We start from the raw sequence: 20,674 nt of genomic DNA on the forward strand, positions 1-20,674 counted from the left end.
TTTCGAAAGCTATCGGTGCGACGATGAATCTGCCACTTAGATACAAATAAAGCCTGGACTTCTTCTCTTCCGTTTCCGCCGCCGCTGCACCGGCGTTTGCTGTCGTAGACCTGACGTGGGAAGGCGCAACCGTGTCCACACAAGTGACGTCCCACGCTAGGCACATCCCTCTCTGCCAGGCAAAGGTTGTGCAGCCATCGGGGCGTCGTTCGGACGTATGCGACGTGCCACGTGGTTCCAGTTTTGCCGGAATCCCAGCTGAAACAAGTGATCGGCATACGATGCTGTTCAGCGCGCCGTGTCGTGGGTGTCTACCGGCCGAGAATGAACAAGAAAAACCGTGATGTCCGTACTCGCATATAGCAAGTCCTAATCTCAGACCCACGGATATTTTAAGAGTGTCATCATCCAGGAGATTACCAATGTGAGCGGAGGGCAACGCATTTAACCAGATGCCAGCCTCCGGTCGTGATTGGGCAAGTAGCCGGGCTTTATTGACGTCGTCGTCGCGGTAAACTTATAGGCTTCTTACTTATGTTTTCTTAGATTTCTTAGGTTTTCTAACGTTGCTTAGACTGCTTAGGTTACCTTAGACTTCTTGCGCTTTTTATGTTTCTAACGTTCTTAGTTTGTACTTTCACGTATTATAATTCTATTCGAACCGTTTGTGATAATTTCGCTTTGAACTGCTGCAAAATGTTGCGTACCGAAATGACCGGTTGGCGAAATGTCCCTTTGGCGAAATGGGCGGGAGCCCTTTTATTGATATCGGTTGGATAGTTTGATCTCAAAGTAAGCAAGGCGTGAACGTTTCAAGTTACCATAAGGGTCTATGGAGAAAACTGTTTGCAGTACATGGAGGCGACCAATTCCATGATACTTATATTACAGGGTGCACTGCCAGTCGCCGGTGCACTGCCAGTCGCCAGTCATACATGGTTAAGGCAATCGACTGCCATTAATTTCTGACGCTAAGCAAACCCATAAGCATGGGCTGTACATAACTAGTCACAATTGTTCACTAAAATCCAGCGAGACGGGTTGCTACGCGGTGTATTGGGGTTTTGGTATACGCTATTTATACTAATACATTGTAATCCATTGTACGGAATATAGACTCTGTATATAAAAATCCCATACGTAGCAACCCGTCACGCTTGCGCTCGAGCGAAAACCTCATTCTACGCGGACTACATTATACAGACCCTGCCATAAGTCCATGCTAAGCAATGAATGCGCATAATGTCCGCAATATGCTCTTACAAAGGAAGGATACGGTTAAAATTCTACCCTGATCGTGACAGGAGAAGTTTGTATTATTGAACCGTCAGACACGAGCCGCACGCCCGATTATCGGACAAAAGTTAGACGCGTCTTCCGGGGACATAGAAGACCACAAGTACTCGACAGTACAGTACAAGATGTCCCCTATCGAAAGTACTCTGTGGAGCCAGCGACTTACATTTTTCAATATTGAGTCCTTGTTGAACTGGACAGGTGCGACTACCAGGGACCCAGCAAGCTAAATGAAGAACGCCAACAAAAATCAGAAAACGATCCATGATTAAGGATATGACAGGAATGAAATGATTACACAGCAAAAAATCAAACACGGTGTAGAACTCTGAGGAAATCACATGATCGAGTCGCGTCCAGTCGTAAGCAGTACAGAGTAACTCTGCACTTGACACCTTTTATGTACGATATGACCTGTACGACGCTGCAGTGCTGGCAAACGTTCAGCTGGCTCAGAGCCGACTGCACTGCACTCACATGTGCTGCCTGTTTACTCACAGGCAGCATATGTAAATGGTGAATGTGCTCGTACAGAGTACGCCTCTCTGAGTTGTAAAAAAAGCTGTCAAATGCAGGGTTACTCTACACTTCTACAGTACGGTAGGCCCAGGACGGCGACCTCGTAACCGGCCTATAGTGCGGTTCCCAACTTGCCATCATCTTCTTCTCCATTCTCTTTATAAAAGGAGAGATTGACTCATTATCATTCACGATTTTTAGCCGAGTGGCGGCCGCTATATACGTTGCTTCGCACGCCCACGGCACCACCTACAGGAATTTCACAGTGCGTCAAAAGTGGGTTGCGCATACGCTGCGTGACACGCGAAGATGGCCGCACGTTAGGCGTCCCGTAATACCGTGGTCAACGGCATCGGCACATTATTACAAAGCATACTACATGCAGCATAGGACAAAAAAGACGCATACCGCCATAACCCCACACCCAGATATCCGTACGCACGTGGCAAGTTTACTTGTACGACAACCGGATATTTCAGCTGAGCCGTACAGCGCACTGCGCTGCATGCGTTCGGAATGCAGTGGGTGGGATTTTGCGTCTTTTTTGTCTTAAGCTGTATGTACACTTTTTATATCAGGCATATGTCGCTTTACTGTTAGAGCTTAATTTTCTGTTGATTTTCCATGTACGGTATTAATTTTGTCACATTAGTAAGCATAATAGTGCGCGAACTCGCGTTGTTTAAAGACAGCAAGGAAAAAGCACGCGTTGTTGTGATCGTGAAGTTGTGTGACGACGTGATGACAAATTGACAACCCTATTGCGATGTCCCTATGGGCTAAGATGGCTCGTGGTGCCATATGTTGCTTTGTGTTGCTGTATTGGGCGTCTCTTATCGTAAGCATTTCCAACCGTCCCGAGGCGCCGTGTCGCTGCAAATCAGAAATTAACATCTTCAGTTTTTTTTTCTAAAAAAACGTAAAGGCACTCACGTACCTGAGACTCTTTTGGACACTTTGTACTCGTATGCAAAAGCTCACCCGTGGAAGGTTCCCAAATTCACAGTCTAAACATTCGGAAATACTAATTCATTTGTTAAAATGTTTTCTTTAAGTTTTGTTCAGTCTTCGAGTAGAGTGATTCTGCAGTGTTGGCGCCGCATTTAATGTATGCCGATAATGCCACTGGCCGAAGTCATGGATGATGGCTTACTGGACTATAATATGCGTGTGTAGGTCTGTTACGCACACTATTACCGTTACACTGTTACACACACACGCACTATTATGCCATTTCATTTGGCTTATTTTTGTCTGATTCGTATTTGCCTTGGAATAATAATAATAACGTCGATGCTGCCTGCACGGGTGTCTACACGGGTGTTGGCTGCGGCCTGCGTGCACGGGTGTCCATGGAAGTTAACAAATAAATTTCATACAAATTTAAAATAAATAAACTATCCGTGCACGCACCTAGAGCTCCGTGCAGGAATCCCGCTCTCCCAGCCAACACCCGTTCCAAAACTCCGTGCCCACAGCCAACACCCGTGCACGCAGCTATAACCTTATAATGTAATAATAACAAGAACAATAATAATATTCATACACAATGCGCACGCCGCATTTATTATTACCTTTTTCCATCGCGATAACGACTGAACCGGCCTGAGGCAATCGAAAGTTTACCGTGCTTTTGGATGCACTAAACACGTCTACTTCAGCATTTATACAGCAGCAGCACACTGGAAAATTATACTAACTTTTTAATAAAATTACTTTTTCGCTTATCCGGGTTTGTGAGACTGTAAGGTAATCGTGCTAGGCAGAAAAGGCTGTTGAACGCTTGGCACTTTAAACCTTTGCAGCCTTTTTGCAGCTTGATGCGTTGTAATGCTTGATGCTTGTTCGTAAGACGTAAAGCACAGAGTACGGTAATTCCTGGATTTTCCATTCATCATTATCATGACCAAAGCAGACAGCGATAATCGTCCCCTAGGTCTCTCCATAAAACGCCACTCGACGTCCATCATTTCTTCGTCATCCAGCGAAATCGTCCAGCTCCTCACGCGCGATAAATGCACGGCCGGCATCCCTGTTTAACCTGCGGTATCGGTTTCTCCCCACTGAAAACACTCCACGCCCATCTGCAGTTCTAGTGCGCCACGAAACCCACCGCCGATACCTTCACCAAGCCCTCCACCACGGTAGCACCCAGCGTCAAGTCCGAGCCGGTGACAGAACGCTCGGTCACGTCCACCAGTACGACGGCCAGCCAATCAGCGCCCGCCGAACCCAAGTCTCCCATTTAAGCGGGCAATTTTGTTCGCTCGACGCGTTCCGCGCCAACAGCCCTCGCGGGCTCGACCCCGTGTACAGTGGCAACCGGTTTTATATTATTATGTAAAGAGTGGAGATTTTGGTACGGATTATGAAATTTAAAAGCTATTATTTCACAATAAATAGCGGTCTCCGTGGTCGTCAAATGGAATAGATGCCGGTTTTGTTTATGGTGTGCAAATGCGGTGAATAAAGACGTTTCGCGGCAATTACTTCATTACGACCTTGTTCTCCGGTTACGAACTGCAGTAACTACACTTACAGATTTCTTTTGCTACCTACTTATTTTCTTTCAAACACTTGGTAGTAAGTTTGAAAGTTCTGCACTGCAACGCAACAGATTATAAGAAAGTTAGATCGTCCCGTAAAGTTACAACGTCAAATGCGATAGAAGAGGGATGCGTACGCCAGCAACAACATGAGTTAACAAGCAGAATTCGAAACGAAGTATCGTCAAACGCTAGCACACAATTCAGACAAACTTTCAACCATGGACACGTTTCACTTAATGACAAAATTAACCAATTAACAAATTAATCTTAACAATCTCTATGTTAAGCGCCTGTTGGCGCTGCACCATCTGCATCGTCTCTATGGCCGTATGAACGGCCGGTCCGTTCAGCTTCAGAGTGAACAACGAGCGGATGGCTTCGTATATCTTGTCCAGTGACAACTCCTTCCCTTTGTCATCGCTCTGCATGGCGTCCTCCAGCAGCTGCTTTTCCTCCCGATACTGCCGCAACATGCGTTCGTAAGCCTCCATGGTATCCCGTCGGCCGCCAGCGGCGATGACCTCTTTTTCCTGCGAAATCATGTAGTGCAGATACTCCTCTACCGCATCATTGTACGGGATCATGGCGTTCTTCTTCAGGAAGCAAGCGAATTTCGCTGTCACTTTCCGAATAGCGATTTCCTCGCGTTGCAAATCCGATTTACGCTGGCTGAGATACCGCAGAAACTGCTGCACAGCCGCGATATCCCCATCTTTCTGCTGCAAAAGCTCCTGCCACGTTCATCCACTACTGGCACCTCCTTCTCACTGGTTTCGTATCGGTAATGTGCATATGCTTCTCCATGAGCAGCTACACTCTCGGCATGCTGTACACCATTCTTGGAGTTCTTCACGGCACTTTTCGCAGGCCAGGATGAGGATATTGTTCCTGCTCTATTTTTTTGCAGGTTACAGGGACTGTGGCACACCTACAATTGAAATTCAAATAATGATGAACCTTTCTGGACACGATGAAAAAAAAATTAAAACGATGGAAGTGAGTTCGGAGTTTATTGGCCGAATGACAGCCGCGTCTGGATACGGTACCGTACGGTTTAGGCTGGTATATTTAAGGCCAATGAGTGTTGTTTACGCATATCTACACACACTCGGAAACGGTAAGCCGGCTGCTGAATCAGCGGGACGCCGTTGGCTGTCATTCAAATGTGGGTACTCACTGGGTGGCCATTCATTCCTTCGATTACATATTGATTTATTAAATGACTACTACGCTAACAAAGATCCATGAAGATTACTGGTTTAAGTTGTATAACGTCAACCTGCAGCGTCGTTCTCCTGCAGCCCACGTTTTCCAATTCCACATCTGCTATCGATCACATCATTCCGTTAATAAGCCGGGATGAAGAGGCGAGGTGAGCTGAACAGCTAACGCTGCGGTTCCGTTCTGCGTCGGGATACTAGCACGTTCGGTTGGATCAGACGCTGACATAGGTTTTTGGAGGAGTATGGCAGAGAAATTCGCTTACACTGACAGTTTATTTTCGTTCAACCGACCCACCCTTGCCACCCCCATCCAAGTAATTGAAACTGTGTTCCTCCAATGGTTACTGTTTCCCATGGTGGAAAATAGTTTTATTTACCTGGATTGTGGAAACCGCAGTTGTCACTCTCTGTAAGAACCTAATGTTGTAAAGCCTATTCAATAGTTATAGCTTATGCTAAGTGTTGTCATAGCCGAATCGAGGAAGACGCATTTATACCGCCACAATACTTCTACCGATGAAGCGGAAAGACGGGAATCGAAAACAAAATTTGGGCGGCCATTTTCATCTACGTCTTTATTTCCCTTATGGATAAGTATCTATTCTTGGCATGCCGCCAAAAGCCTGCCTTGATGGAGACTTGTGCTAATCATTTTGTTTAAAGAAACGGGACTTTTTGATATCTGTTAGTGCCGTATCAAATTTGATACGGCACATACGGCACTAAGTTCAAAGAGAAAGTCTGATTGCTGATTATACCATGTATGTTTTAGAAGAAATGTGGAATACTTGGGTGTTATGAGCTTCGTGGACGGAGGAGAAAACACGCCGCGTAATCTGTGAAGTCAATTATATTCCTAAAAATTGTCAGACAGTTGGACAGCGAAGCCACAACGAAATATCTGGTACAGTACACAAGATCACCAATTTCTATATTCACAACGCTGACCTCAGACGAAATGTTTACACTTTATACTGTGAAAAGCTTATAGCGTCAACAAAAGAGCGACAAGCAGAATTCGAAGCCAAACATTGTGAAATTCTAGCAAAAGTTTGACAGTTCACACAGCATGGAGAAAGAACAACCTCGAGACTCAAAAACCCCATCAGCGCACAAATAATTAAAAATGATGGCATCGTCGTTTTGGCTGGCGACCTATTAGACAAAACTGTATTATTTTTACAACAAAATTGAGCCAACATAATATTGAATAATGGCAACACTACGCCTCACCTCTTTCAGAATCCTCTGCGCGTAAATGGGATCCAGAATTTATCCAGCAGACCGCGCGCACTGTACGACGACACCGCTCCCGGAGCACGAAACATCCGCTGCGGCGGCGGCACACTATAAGGAGAAAAGCGGGAGAATGGCCGTGCCGGTCCCATCGGACGCAGACTGCCGCGAACATTCGCAACGCGTGCCGAGCATACGATGTCGTTGTGGTGCACCTGCTGGCGCTGCACCGTCTGTATGGTCTCCATGGCCGTACGGATCTTTGGTCCATTAAGCTTCAGATCGTATAGCGACTGGATGGCCTGGATGATCTTATAAAAGGACAGATTCCGCCCTTTATCATCACTCTGCATGGCGTCCTCCAACAGCTGCTTCTCCTCACGATACTGCCCCAGCATGCGCTCGTAACTCTCCAAATGATCCCGTCCACAGCCCACGGCGATCTTCTCCTTCTCCCCGGCAATCAAGTAGTGCAGGTACTCTTCCAATGCGTCATTGTACGGGATCATGGCATTGCGTTTCAGGAAGCAACCGAATTTCGCCGCCACTTTACGAATAGCTACTTCTTCGCCTTGTAGCTCCATTTTGCGCTGGTTCAGATCCTGCAGAAACTGCTGTACCGCCTCGATCTGCCCGTCGCGCTGGTGCAGAAGATCCTGCACCCGTTCATCCACTTCTTTCACCTCCGTTTCATGAGTTTCATAGGTAATATGCATGTGCTTTCCCCATGAGCAGCCACACCCCCGGCACATGCCTTTCTTGGACTTCTTGGACATCGCACTGCATTTCTGTAGACCAGGATGGGGGTACCGTTCCTGCTGGATTCCATGTAGGCCGCAGGGACTATGGCACACCTAAGATTGAAAATAAATTCTAGCCGTTGCAAATGGCGTAAATGGTATTTGAACCAAATTCGTGTACATGAACGAAAACTTTCACTTCGCACACTCCCAACAATTCTTTGCTTTGTTTTCGTGACATTCTGTAGCCAGATGATTTGCATACATAGGCGTAAAAGCCTTTTGGGCGAGCAACATCTGGTTCGGGAGTTATGGCTATGAAAATTCCAAAACGTTTAAATGCATTCCGGGGTACAAACATGTACACGAATTTAGTGCCATGTACCGGGCCCCTTCTTTAAGAAATTTCAATATCTTTGATACCTATTTGAATGCCTCATCGAAGCTTTCAAGTGGAGCTAACAATGCGCTCTTCGTTTGATTTGCTGATTGCTACTGTAATAGTAAGTTACATTACTTTGAACTTTAATTTAATCTGACAATAGCCCATACCATATAACATAACAGGTTTACTCTGGTTGACACTAAAGCCGTCAAACTAACAAAAAATTTACAATAATAAAAACCAAAACTCGTCATCGTTTAAACTTCGGAAGCTCAGAAGGGATTCTTGACAGCAGTTTAAACTTGCAAAATTGTTTTATAATTGTAGTTTTTACCCCTCAATGTTTCAAAATAACGTTTCTTTTAATTTTCTTTGAATTTTTTATTAGACGGTATGCAGGGCCACAGGTGGTTTTGCAGAGATTGCAAAGGAATCCAAGGTGGTCTGAACGATTACCGAAGGAGCCGAAGGTGGTAGAAGACTTCACAGAAATAAAATCTTCAGAAAACCCCTTTTATCCTGTGTTTTATTTCCGTCGAAAACGCTATGCTTTCGGCCATGGATGACTTCAACAAGCCTGTCAAGCCATATCTCGCTCACTTTTATCATTGATCAAACGCCTTTCGTCAGATCTTCATTAAGTCTTGCGATTGTTTTGCTCAGCACTCGTTTGTTATGAAAGTGTTATATTTAAATAAAAACTTCATCATGTCGATCAATTTAGACTTGTGCAAGCGTATTGATCTGTGCACTGGCTGTTGTCGAATAAAAGTGTACAGTAAATTTAAATAATTACTGGCTTTAATATTACTGCTCCTAAATAATTAAATACTGTTTTTTTGTTTGCTGTTTCTAAATAATTAAATAATTTCTAAAATAATTATTGTTTCAAAATTTTAATATTAATTAGAATAATTATTTGTCAGAGGCACATGACTGCGCCTGGTGCATACGGCCCACCATGGACGTACTGCACTCATGCTTGCCATACCGCCTCTCTCGCTGTACGTACGTGTGCTGCTGCACTGCACTCATACCCGCTGAAGCGGATATATGCGGCGCACACACTGAGCATACTTGCTCTCTCGTCCCTCTCTCGCTGTATGACTCAGCGTACGCTCGCGTTGGATTGAGTCCAGTCTGCGCATCATCACACAGCTGATGGCACACAGCACGTGCTTGCCGCCAGTTGCTTCTTTCACGCCTTGACGAACGCTCAAGAGCTCTTCTAGCATTCACTTGCTTGCTTAGCCATCAGTGCTTTGTTTTGCTTTCCCTGCTATTACGCAGCATTGTTCCCTTTATTTGTACAATAAAGCACACTCGTGATCTCCTCGCGCTTGCCTGTTACATATTTAATAATAATTTATTTTTAATAAGTACTTTTTCAAACTTTGTGTACTGTGTCGGCTGATTATGAAATAGGTAGTCCGATTCTGCAATCTAGAACCCGACGCCGCTCACCGTCCTGTAATCGACTTTCTTCCCCACCACTCGAATGCAGGACTGCGCGACGCACACCGTTCGCGGATGGTCCAAGGGAACAGTGATGAGATCCAGTACCGGCATGTACAGCTGCTGTGTTAATTGCTCTTTACTATAGCGATTCTGCTCGATCTCGTCGGCTTTCTGCTGGGCCATCTGCAGATTGGTCTGAATGTTCAGTGTGATGGCCGCCAACGGCTCCGTAAACGACAGAATGATCCGGCGTGCTTCGTTCAGTGAGATGGTATTCTGTAACAAAAATTTTAGTACTTTTTATTTATGTTCGCTCAGCGACATAACAGTCAATCAATCCACTACGGCCAATACTGCACAATCAAGAATTAAAAAAACAACCAAAATCACTGTTGTCAACAACTTTATTCTTTCCCGGTAAAGTTCCTAAAATCGCGGCCGCATTGCCTTTAATAATTGCAAGGCTAATGCGCTGCTTTAATGCGCTGCTTTAAATTCTGTAACATGTGGGGCGGGCGCTGTTCCAAGTATGTCAAGAGCCGCCGCGACTCCGTCACGGCCTTGTCATAGCTGTCATAAAAGTTCTGTCGGGATGCCGGGTCGAACTCGATACCGGATTTTGCAGCGGCTATAAATCGCATAGCTTCACTGTCAACGCAGTACACCGTGTCTCCGGTCAGCGGAATATCCGCGCCTTCGGGCCGATGCAGCAGTTCTTCCAGTACCGGCAATGTATCGCCCGGCTGGTACAGTGTGGAGCGCGCGTTGGTGAACACGAAGACGATGTTGTGGCGCGCGTCGACATGCAGATGGGCCAACAGCTCCTTAATGCAGAAGCGAAACATTACGGTCAGCCGGGCGTTGTTGGGTTTCAGCAGGATACAGATGCCGTGGATCTGCTCGTACTGTGCCAGATGCCGCATGATAGAAAATTTCAGGTATCTAAGGAAATCTAAAAACTTGAAGAAAATCTAAAAAACCTACGGTAGTAAACAGCCAAAGAAACCTGAAAAAACTTATTAACAATCTAACTTATTAACAATCTAAGTTATTAACAATCTTATTAACAATCTAAGTCTAACTAAACTTATTAACAATCTATTAACAACTTAGGTAATCCAAGAAACCAAGAAAATCTAAGGACTTTAAAACGCCTTGAAACTGACGAAAACCAAATTATAACTTCGGCAGAAAAGAACCCCAGGAACCAGACTGATTAGCAAGCTCTCTTGGTTGACGAACAAGTTTCTGCACCGAGTCAGGCAGTGAAGTTGCAAGAAATGAAATTATCTTTTAGTTATCTCTCGGCCAGCAAAGTTGCGCTAATTAGCAGTCTTAGCCGAACCGATTTCAAACGTTGATATTGGTAAAGTAGCCATACCCGGATCGGTGTCACCGTTTCCCCCTCCATCCAGCAGGTTGCCGCACAGTAGCTTCCCGTAGCGATAACGTTGGACAACACTCTGCGCGGGATGCACCGACGTATCGGGGCCGTGCAAGGACGGATCGACAAACACGAATCGCCGCTGACTGGGATCGGCGATATCCATGAAGCTGCACAGTAACTCCAGGGCGTCGGTGAATTTTTCGGGACGGTGGAGGCGCGCCTGCTGGCTGCTGTGCAGAACATACACATCCGCCACTTTCTCCATCTCCTGCAGGAAATCGGCCGGAATTTCGCCGAGGATCAGCACCGGAAGGTGCGCAGGATCTCCAGCAGCGCACTGCGATCGGTAATCGTCCAGGCGTCCACGGCCGCACTGTTGCCACTGTCCGGCATGGTGGAAGACCCCGCAACGGGATCTTGAGGAGCGCTGGCGCGGCGTCTTGTTTGGACCTGCAATTAGCAGCCACGCTGGAAATGACAAATTTCACGGGTTCACAAAAATAATGATTTCCTATTTTCCTTCTAAACACGTGGCATGCTTTCCGTGCCAATGTGCTATCATATGTTTACATGGTAGGAACTAAGAATACAAACACTGAACATCTGGGGTTTAAAAAGTTATAAATTATTAATGATGACTACGCTTGATGTATAGCAGTACACAACGCTAAACAAAGCTTTTACCCATAATAACCACAACGCTGTACAACAGCAGCAACCGTTAACGTCAAAACCAGAGGAATTTTTTAAGGGTTGTTTGAGGGATTTTGCGGATTTCAGGGCAATGGATTATTGTTTATCTTTACGGATCAAAAAAGAAAGAAACGTGAGGTATCGGTCAGAAACAAGAATTCTTAAAGGAACAAATCAGTAAACAACTTAAGGCAAAAAAAATCTGTTTAAAAATTAACTTTTTTTTGCAAATTATACAACAGTCTTTCCCTGTGTTCGGAGATTTACAATGTTTTTAATTTTGTGTTGAACTCGTACCATGCGTTGAAAAAACTCTCGAAGTTCCGACTCTCACGGTCTCAGTAATTATAAGAGGCACGCTCAGTGTAGGTTTCAATAATAAGCGAATACGCAAGAATAGTGTACTACGAAGAACTGCAAAATAATGATAAACGATGATATAAAATGCATAAATATAAGAGGCTGTAAGCCTGTAACCCCTCGGCAAAGGGACCATGGTCCCAGCAGCCAGAAAGTCTCGACGTACGGGTATAAGCTAATGCTATTATCTAATCTAATTGTAAGACTAATGGCATTCCAACCGCGAAGCAAAAACTTTAGGTCCCCACCAAACCGAAAAGCTCCAGCCGCCCCTAATTCTTAGTTCTACACGACGCTAATTTCGTTGTCATCGGAAAATCCAAAACTAATATCTGTACTGCGGTTGCAGTTATCCTTAGTGATTGTACCGTAAACATTGGCGGGATCTTGTAGTGCTCGCAAATTCTTTTCACCAAATCCTGTTTTCGATCTTTGCCACTAAAAGCCAGACCCAGATCGCTGCCGAGAGACTTCAGTTCGGTGACGGATTTCTGCATGATCTCCAAATGAGACGGAATGGCCTTTGATTCCATGGAGGACATCTTCGCAACTACAAAATACGCTGGCATTGGTTTGGGTCGATCAAGCTTAAAGCATCCCGTAGTTTTGATTTGCAGGTGGCTGTGATACAGCATTCAGCGACGACCTGTGCACGAAGATCGAGTTGTTCTTACCGTTAACTCTAGAGATTAAAATACATGCAACGTGGGTACAAGTGCAGTGTTGTATAAGAATACAATTCACTAAGAAAGAAACATACGCATACAAAAGAACCAGACTCAGCTGGAAAACAGAATTGTCAAGTCTTGAAGTTGAAATGAAATTTCCGTTCAGGGATGTGCGTCTACGAGCGCGCATACTCGTACAGTACTGCACTGGCAGTACTACCATACAGTATACACTGCGGAGTGGACGCAATGAAAAACGCGAGCAGGAAAGGACGCGCCGCAGCCAGACCAGTGCTTATCTTATCTGCCGGCGCCATCTGCTTTGACGGGCCAATGGTGGCCATAGTATGCTGTCACTATGCTGCATATGGAAAAATGACTCACGACAGCGGCTTTTATGTAGAATCAATTTAAATTAGCGGGAAAATCGTTGCTTCAGTCCTACAACTGTACCATGCAGGGCGCTTTTACGGTTTTACCGTAAGAAGCAGTCACGTTGACTTTGAGCATATTTTGTTTCGTCTCTCGTCGTTTAATCTTTTCATTTGGCATTGCATTAGTGAGTATAGTTAAATCATTAAATACTGCGTGCATGATGCATCTAAAGTACCTCACCACCACTTGCATTGTAAAGTTGAGCGTTAATTTTGTCAGATTACTCCACGTTAATATGTAATTCAATGCCGTTAAGGCATGGTTTCATACTGAGGCGAAGGAGTTCAAACTTTTTTTGTGCTGTTGAACTTATGAGCGACCTGCTCGCCAAATCGGTATGGACGATATTCGCCTCCCGCGGAACTGTAAGTAGGGAAATACTGCATGATATGGGGGGGGTTTAAATAATGATGGGCTTGCGAAGGTTTGGTCGACAATTTAAACGTATTCATGGATAGCTTCAGTGCCGGCTTCGTACGATGCAAAATAGCCAGTTTTACAGAAACGCGCGCATTTTAGGAGATTATTGATTTAGGTAATGAATAGTCTCAAAAAGGATGCGAATGCTTGCTGCTGACTGTTCACTTAGGCTGGATGCCTGGATGGTAGCTTCGACATGAATATATGAGCAATTGTTCAAGCAACTTGTGGAATATTTGACCTTGGTTTTTATGGTGCATCTCGTAACTCTGAAGCGAGTTACGCTTCAGAGTTACGTTATAACTCGATAACTCGAAAATAACTCGCGTTACGTTAAATAGTTAAAAATAATTGCACAGGTTCTGAAAACGACCTTTCGAGTAATACATTTCGTGACTACCTCAGTGCCTTATTGATTGTTACAGTTGGCGCGTCGGCATGATGTGTGTTGCCAGAGTTGGTGCGGATCCAGGTATACCGAGTACCCAAACCGGAACCAATCGATACTTGCTCTGAGCAGTTGCTCACATCGGGACACATCCCGTGTGTTATACAGGTTCGGTAGAGATATTGACATATAGATGATCTCATCAAAGCAGGCAATCTACTCTGCTCTAGTTTTATTTGTAAATGATAAAATCAGGTACTGTGCAGTTCTTGAGTTGTGACAGGCTGCATGGTAAAGTTCTTGAGCTGTGACAAGCTGCATGGTAAAATCCGATTGCTACGTTTCATTTTCCTGTTTTTTGTATGTATGACAAGATAGTGTGACCCACTGATCTCGAGACTGGTTTTCAAATATTGTTGTAGAAGTATTGCTCCTGCATCAACGATGGTGTCATCTGTGCACGGAATCGAGCATCATATGCATGTCCTGTCATGGAAATCGACATTCTACAGTTTGGTATGGAACTTCTCCGTTTTACAACTGGTGGCGACGTTATCGTCCGCTTGCCTATACATTGCGGAAGGTCAGATTTGGTCAATTTCCTTAATCTAATTAAAACTGTTACCATGGCGCGGTAAACATTTTTTGACCCTTTTCCGGATAGTTACTATTAGCAATTCTAACGCCATACAGTATCCGAAAGCTACTTCGCTGAAAGCCACTTCACTGTCTAACTTATGTATATTATGTAAACCAGCTAATTTCGGAATTGCACAGTCCCTTCTCATGTAAATTGGGACAAATTCTTCATTTGATTATAATTGTTGAGCGAAGCTCGCTTTGTACATATTGAGAAATAAAAATAATTTCGGATTATCTGACGCATAACGAGTAATATACTGGTAATGTCGAATTTGTTTTTATCGGTGCAGCGTAAACTGCTTTAGGGACTCAAATTAAAATAAAAATATTTTTTCAACGACGAAAAAGGAGTCGGCTATGTTGGGTATCTCCTGAAAATCAATTAACCGATTCAAAGTTGAACCATGGTACACTGTATTTAGCCGGATCTGAATGTTTTTTAGAGGTTCTCTACACTGGTAAGACTACTTCTGGTTCCGCGGCAAGTGAACGTAAGGCTTATAAGGGCTGAATGTTCTAAAGAGAATTTTCCCTGTGTTATAGGATGCGAGCCAGTTCCGTTCCTCACAGGTTGAATGTTACAGAGAAGCGTATTTAATAAAGAAGTGTATGTTAAGAGAGCTTTTACTGTACTCCAAAAAAAAACGGTTTGCGTCATGAACGTAATAGAAGAGGGACGTTTAATTTTCGTCTGATTTAGAAGCTAGTCCTACGCACAGCCATCTGGCCCTGGGATACGCCTTCGCCGTGTGGACGCTGCTGTATAATATCGCCGGATTGATCGGCTGTGGCTGGGGTTATAGACGCTACACCAACGGCCGGGAAGAGCTGCGCAACCACCGGGCACCGGGCTTTTGGGTCGGTAAAACCTACTTGGCCTGCATGGTCATTAACATGGCGGCCGCACTGGGAATCATCCTGCAAGCCGTTCTGCAGAAAGGGCAGCCCGATGCCATGCTGTTGTTAGGGACCGTGGCCTATGTCTTCCTCATTATCAACGGTGCCTGCATCGTAGTCACCGTTATTTCACTAAGGAAAGGTCACCTTCCCACCGCCCTTATTATCTTTTTCCAACGCCCGCGGTGCAATCGGGCAGACTGCATGGAGTTTAGTTTCATTAAGGATTACTACGACTGGACGGTATCCCTGGCTTTCGGGAAGCTGCTGCTAGGATTTCTGTTGATGCCGTTTGTGATCCTGAATAATCTATATGGTACGTATCACGTTCAAAAATTTGTGGGAAATGCGCATGACATTCCGTTGGTGATATGATGATTTACAATGAACAACATGTTTAAATGCGCAGTCGGTGCAGGAGGTTTTGCTGCATGGCAGGTTGTCGTGCAACAATTGGCCGTGGGACAATTCGTCACAGACAGTGGCTACTGACAATGGGGGCTTTCCGTCAGGAGGCAGTTATCGGCAGGACACTACGGAGCTTTCGGCTACTTTAAATTTTTTGTAGCGGCTAACAAACGTGTGACTATTCGTTGCCATATTATGATATGCACCACGCCTTCAGTGATCGACTCATAAAATTGAGTCATTACTAAATGCCTCGTAACCAAACGGTTGCACAAGAAATTGTCCAAAAACAAAATTGTCTTTGCTGCAAATTGTCAAAATTATTGAGAACAATCTCAGGCAACCGAGTGTACCGCGATCACTTGGGCTGTCACGGCCAGATTATTAGGTACAAAAAACAATTTGCCCTACCACCACAGGCCTCGCTGAAAGTTTGAGTCTGAATCTGATTCTGAGTGCTAAAAGTCTTAGTCTGAATACTAAATGTCTGATTCTGATTCCTGAAACTCTGAATCTGAATAATAAGACACTAAGTCTGGCAGGTGACGAAGCGAGTCTCTAATTAAAATTATAATGCAGTTGTGTTAAGACAATAATCAATAGCTTGTATAAATAACACTTATCTATACGAGTAATTATAGATTGGTATTAGGCGGTGGGAACTGCTCGTAAACAATAACACGGGGCGCGGGACAAAGATGTTATGAATACGTTTGTGCGGTAAAAAATATTGTTTTGCGTCCAGTGTAGGATGAGATAGCCGGTATTCCTCTGAATTTACCGAACGAGCCTGTGCTTCCCATGTAAATGTGCTGCTATGTATGGTGCATAGTGTGCCTAGAGTAAGGGGAATACACATTTGCAGTACTTCTTGCGGTTCAGCGTGAAACTGCGCGCTACTTCAATAGTTATTGGTCAATCATGTGCAGTTGATGGATGAATGAATTTTCAGTCTTTTCCGCACACTCATTTTGTTGGTTTAACTTGTGATGGCTACCGTACGTTAACACCTGCGAGAAAGTTACAGTAATTACAAACTTCTGCCAAACCTAGTATATCTAGGTTAGGTATAAACTGATCAGTTCAGACCAGCCTTACTGGATTGCTAATTTTATTTTACCAATTATTTTTTGGATAGCCGGCAAAGCTAATTAAACGGCAAAATTAGAAACATCGATCAACATAATGAAAGAAAAATGCAGCTAGCAAATAACTGATACAAGCTGTTTCAACAGGTAGGCATAATACTGTATGTAAGCTCAGAAAGTAGCACTGTACAACTACGTTTGCAGCTGGATTAACCAGGGTCCAGGCCCCAGGGCACATTTTCGGGTGTAAATTCGAAAAAATCTCATCTTTTGCAGTGCATAGCCCATAGGCTACAGCATGCTCATAGTGTAGGATTTATTTTAAATTCAGTTTTAGCCACGCCCATTGACCATGGCAGATGGAATACTAGTAATTTTTTTAAACATACTAGGGTAGTATACTATCTTTTTACAAAAGATGAGATTTTTTCGAATTTACACCCGGAAAACGTGCCCTGGTAAGCCGGAAATGGAACGTTTAATTACTGCATACGTGTATTCCCTTTACTCTATGCACGGTATGCAACATAAAATCAGATTTCCATGGGCGTATATTATGCTGGCACAGGCTCGTTCGGTAAATTCAAGCTATTAGTAAATTAGTTACTGTCTTATCACAACCGCATTATAATTTTAATTAGAGACTCGGGTCGTAACCTGCCAGTCCTAACCTAGTGTCTTATTATTCAGATTCTGAGTTCCAGGAATCAGAATCAGACCTTTAGTATTCAGACTCAGACTTTTAGCATTCAGAATCAGATTCAGACTCAGACTTTCAGCGCAGGCCACCACCACATTAATGAAATCTATTAGGTGTGCCAGGAGTGTTTGGGGTGCGCCAAAGCGATAGTCCAGTTTCCGCGTACGCGAAAGTACTTCGACGTTTTTCGCATTGCGGACATATTCACAATTTGGATTTGCGCACCGGAAACTAGACACATTCTTACCGTTTTCCAGCATGGCAAAAGCTTATCAAAAGCTGATTACGCGATAATTAGAGTGTTTCTATTCAAACTTGTAGTACATGAGATTAATAAAAAAGTCAAGTTTTTCGATTGTGGAAAAACGCAGAGAATGCCATGTCTCTGCTATCTGGTGTCGGGTACGCGAATCCATATTTTAAAATTATCCGGAATGCGATAAACGTTGAAAGATAGAAAGTTTGGTAAAATACTACGCAGTGTGCAAGGCTCTTCTTTGCCCCACTGAAATCCACACTGTGCGCTTTGACATATCAAAACAAAGTCATTGCCAAAGTCTGAAAAACAAATTTGAGTACTGTTGTAGAACTGGAAACCCTTGGCGAAACCGCAGCTATGGGAACGGTGTCCGCGGGCTGGATAGTCTTCTACAACGTGGTCGGACTGTTCGGTTTAGTTAAAGGGACCCGACCGTCAGTGCTGCTACCACCGCCAACACGCCGGTTTGCTACCACGCGCGGGTGGAAGTTCTTCTGCCTGTACACGGCTATGATGGGTATTAGCGCTCTGTTGGCTGTGGGTATGATCATCGAAGAGATCGTCAAAATGACTGAGAAAAAAGCCTGGAAGGCCAGCCTGAACTTTACTGTACTGGGATCAACCGTCTTTAGCCTAGAGCAGTCGTCTTTGATGCTGTCACTGGCCCTGGGCGCGTTTACGTCGCGCGCAGCCAGTGAAGAATCTAGTGACGCTGCGGTGGTTATCACCCTTCCGCAGTATGCCACCGCACGAACGTCTCTGTTGCCTCCGGATGCGACTGCCGTCGACCAACCGCCTACGTACAACGAAGTTGCTGAACTGCCTCCGTCCTACGCGGAAGTGACGGTTGTTCCCAAGGGTCGCCGCATTACCAAATGGGTTACTGCTTGGTTCTCTCGTTCAAGTGCTGAAGGAAAAGACCAAAACTCAAGTGTTTAAAGGAAACGTCCCGAAGACTGCCACGAATGTGTTGCTGGCTGTCATAATGTCTGACTAATTTTACTGTCTATGCTTTATTACTATTTTATTATTTGCCTGTGTACACTTATATTATTATTCAGATGTTTGAAACCGTTGTACAGACAACGAGCGCATTCAGTACACGACTTATCACAAGAAAACCAGTTTTGCCCTAGTCTAACCACATTGTACGAATATGTGTTATAAGCAGGAATTTGGCATTTCTGTGGGACTACATATTTACACTATTCCTAGTCATAAAGGTGTGGACCGTGGATGGGGAGAATGCGTCTTCACGACAGAAACAGGGTATAGCAGGCATTCCGCGCAGCTGCTGGCGGCGTTCAGGCTCTGTGCACTGATCCTTTGAATAAAGTTTTACTTTTGCTCCATGAGCCTCCATCAAAAATAACCGTTGCATTAATTGTTAGCATTGCACAATGAACGGCTGCCTAATTACGACCCCACAACCAGAACGTTTTCCATCGAGCTGTAGGGCTCATCTTACGCTTTCACCGGTCTTTACGAGTGTCTGCCCTCCAGCGGCAGCCAGTTGATGGTGGCGCAGCGCTACTGGGTCAGTGCAACCTTTTTCCGCAACAACGTCTTCAGTCCGCCGATGAAAAACTTCACCGTCCGCTACGGCGACCCAACGGAGATGGGCTGCATGGTCCATTCCTCCCGTCTTCCTTACCAACCGCTTCCTCTGGCGCCAAGGAAGCCACCAGTTGTTAGCCAAGTCGATCCTGGAAGTAGCCGATAAGGTCAAGGCGTGGTGGGGGTTTAATGCAGTCTTCCAGCATGGCGTGAATGGTTAAGTGTCGATGCAATTCGACAAGGAAGACTGGCAGCGTCCACTGGAGACGCGCTGGTCGCTATGAGTGCTGATTCCGTATCCACGATCGTCTCGACGAAAGAATCGTTCAGGAAGACAACCTGCACGTTGTCTAACCAGAACAACCGTTTCGCTAGCGGTTGCCACATTACAGTGCTTTACTACCCGATCCATTGATCTGAAACTTCGAAGATCACCAGATATTTTCGACTGGAGCGCAGCGAAGGTTCTCCAGTTGAAAGAAAACAAAAAAATGCCCGTGTGTTACAGAAGAGAAACGTTGCGTAGAGAAACGTTAAATTGATCTATGCTACAGTATGTTGCATGTTCTATAATGTTATTCAATGTTCTATGCCAGTTTAGCGCCAGGCCGGTGGCATTACTTCTCCTAAACTGTCTCAGAAAAGTTGTTCAGCCCTTATTACGAATTAGATATATTGCTCCGATCAGAAATTATCAAAAAGTAAGCGAAGCACTTGGACGAGCCATTTTTACGGTGTACATTTTGGACCGCACGCGAACGGTTTACCCGTCAGGTTTCCAGTAATCTTCCCGGTTACTGAGGTGTCGCACATGAAATCAGGTGTTCCAGGAAGCGCAGCGGAAGTAAGAGAAAATCAAAAATTACGGAAGTACGATAAACTCGCGGATCGATGCGTAATACAACCACTGGCATTCGAGACCACGGGAACCTTTGAAACGCTAACAAAGAAATTTTTTTAAGGATTTGCCAAGGAAGATTTGCGAATGTAACGGTAACCCTCGGTCAGGGGAATTTTTGCGTCAGAGAATCAGTACTGACATACAGCGAGGAAGTGCAGTGTCCATCCTCGGAACATTTGACGATATAAGGAACAACGAGGATGTTTTTTTAGCTTTTAGATTGGCTGATCGGGAATGACAAGTGCCCGATGTTGTTTTTCTTGGCAGCTCTGCTGTGACTTTGTGTAGCCAATATTAAAGTTATGAAATCACAATATCCTTGTTACTTACTTGACTTTCTGCTGATTACCAACTGAACTGGGCATCCTGACTGTCGATAACAGAAGCGATTACTTGCAACACGACCATAGAAAGAGTTGCAGCACTAATAATGCGACACATTACGTTCAATCAGGTATGCTGCCG

The 20,674-nt window shown here is 44.6% G+C and overlaps 3 protein-coding genes across 3 annotated transcripts; 1 reads left to right on the top strand and 2 right to left on the bottom strand.

The window, feature by feature from the left end:
* Positions 1-6,660: 6,660 nt before the first annotated feature.
* LOC129592830 (uncharacterized) lies at positions 6,661-11,058 on the bottom strand. Its single transcript, XM_055488957.1, has 5 exons — positions 10,788-11,058; positions 9,883-10,358; positions 9,413-9,682; positions 6,821-7,677; positions 6,661-6,742 (listed from the first exon to the last, which is right to left on the bottom strand). The coding sequence occupies exons 1-4, from the start codon at positions 11,056-11,058 to the stop codon at positions 6,826-6,828; spliced, it is 1,869 nt and encodes a 622-aa protein (XP_055344932.1). The 3' UTR covers positions 6,661-6,742; positions 6,821-6,825.
* On the bottom strand, positions 11,051-19,236 carry LOC129592859 (uncharacterized). Its single transcript, XM_055488998.1, has 3 exons — positions 19,220-19,236; positions 12,215-12,396; positions 11,051-11,243 (listed from the first exon to the last, which is right to left on the bottom strand). Exons 2-3 carry the CDS (start codon positions 12,386-12,388, stop codon positions 11,094-11,096), a joined length of 324 nt encoding a protein of 107 aa, XP_055344973.1. The 5' UTR covers positions 12,389-12,396; positions 19,220-19,236; the 3' UTR covers positions 11,051-11,093.
* LOC129592858 (uncharacterized) lies at positions 14,024-18,720 on the top strand. The gene is made up of 3 exons (XM_055488997.1): positions 14,024-14,340; positions 15,100-15,612; positions 18,080-18,720. The coding sequence occupies exons 1-3, from the start codon at positions 14,202-14,204 to the stop codon at positions 18,688-18,690; spliced, it is 1,263 nt and encodes a 420-aa protein (XP_055344972.1). The 5' UTR covers positions 14,024-14,201; the 3' UTR covers positions 18,691-18,720.
* Positions 19,237-20,674: the final 1,438 nt, after the last annotated feature.

Source organism: Paramacrobiotus metropolitanus, unplaced genomic scaffold (genome assembly GCF_019649055.1).
Source record: "Paramacrobiotus metropolitanus isolate TYO unplaced genomic scaffold, Prichtersi_v1.0 Parri_scaffold0000056, whole genome shotgun sequence".
NCBI lineage: Eukaryota > Metazoa > Tardigrada > Eutardigrada > Parachela > Macrobiotidae > Paramacrobiotus > Paramacrobiotus metropolitanus.

What these genes read in the sequence shown, in the direction of transcription:
- LOC129592830 (XM_055488957.1), bottom strand. Translation starts at nt 11,058, where the DNA reads ATGGAGAAAGTGGCGGATGTGTATGTTCTGCACAGCAGCCAGCAGGCG. An exon ending in AAACGGTGACACCGATCCGG is followed by an intron (nt 10,359 to 10,787) that starts GTATGGCTACTT and finishes TCAAGTTTTTAG; the next exon opens with ATTTCCTTAGATACCTGAAA. An exon ending in ATTTAAAGCAGCGCATTAAA is followed by an intron (nt 9,683 to 9,882) that starts GCAGCGCATTAG and finishes TTTTTGTTACAG; the next exon opens with AATACCATCTCACTGAACGA.
- LOC129592858 (XM_055488997.1), top strand. Translation starts at nt 14,202, where the DNA reads ATGGTGTCATCTGTGCACGGAATCGAGCATCATATGCATGTCCTGTCA. An exon ending in TTGCCTATACATTGCGGAAG is followed by an intron (nt 14,341 to 15,099) that starts GTCAGATTTGGT and finishes CGTCTGATTTAG; the next exon opens with AAGCTAGTCCTACGCACAGC. An exon ending in GATCCTGAATAATCTATATG is followed by an intron (nt 15,613 to 18,079) that starts GTACGTATCACG and finishes GTACTGTTGTAG; the next exon opens with AACTGGAAACCCTTGGCGAA.
- LOC129592859 (XM_055488998.1), bottom strand. Translation starts at nt 12,388, where the DNA reads ATGTCCTCCATGGAATCAAAGGCCATTCCGTCTCATTTGGAGATCATG. An exon ending in AGATCCCGCCAATGTTTACG is followed by an intron (nt 11,244 to 12,214) that starts GTACAATCACTA and finishes TGCTAATTGCAG; the next exon opens with GTCCAAACAAGACGCCGCGC.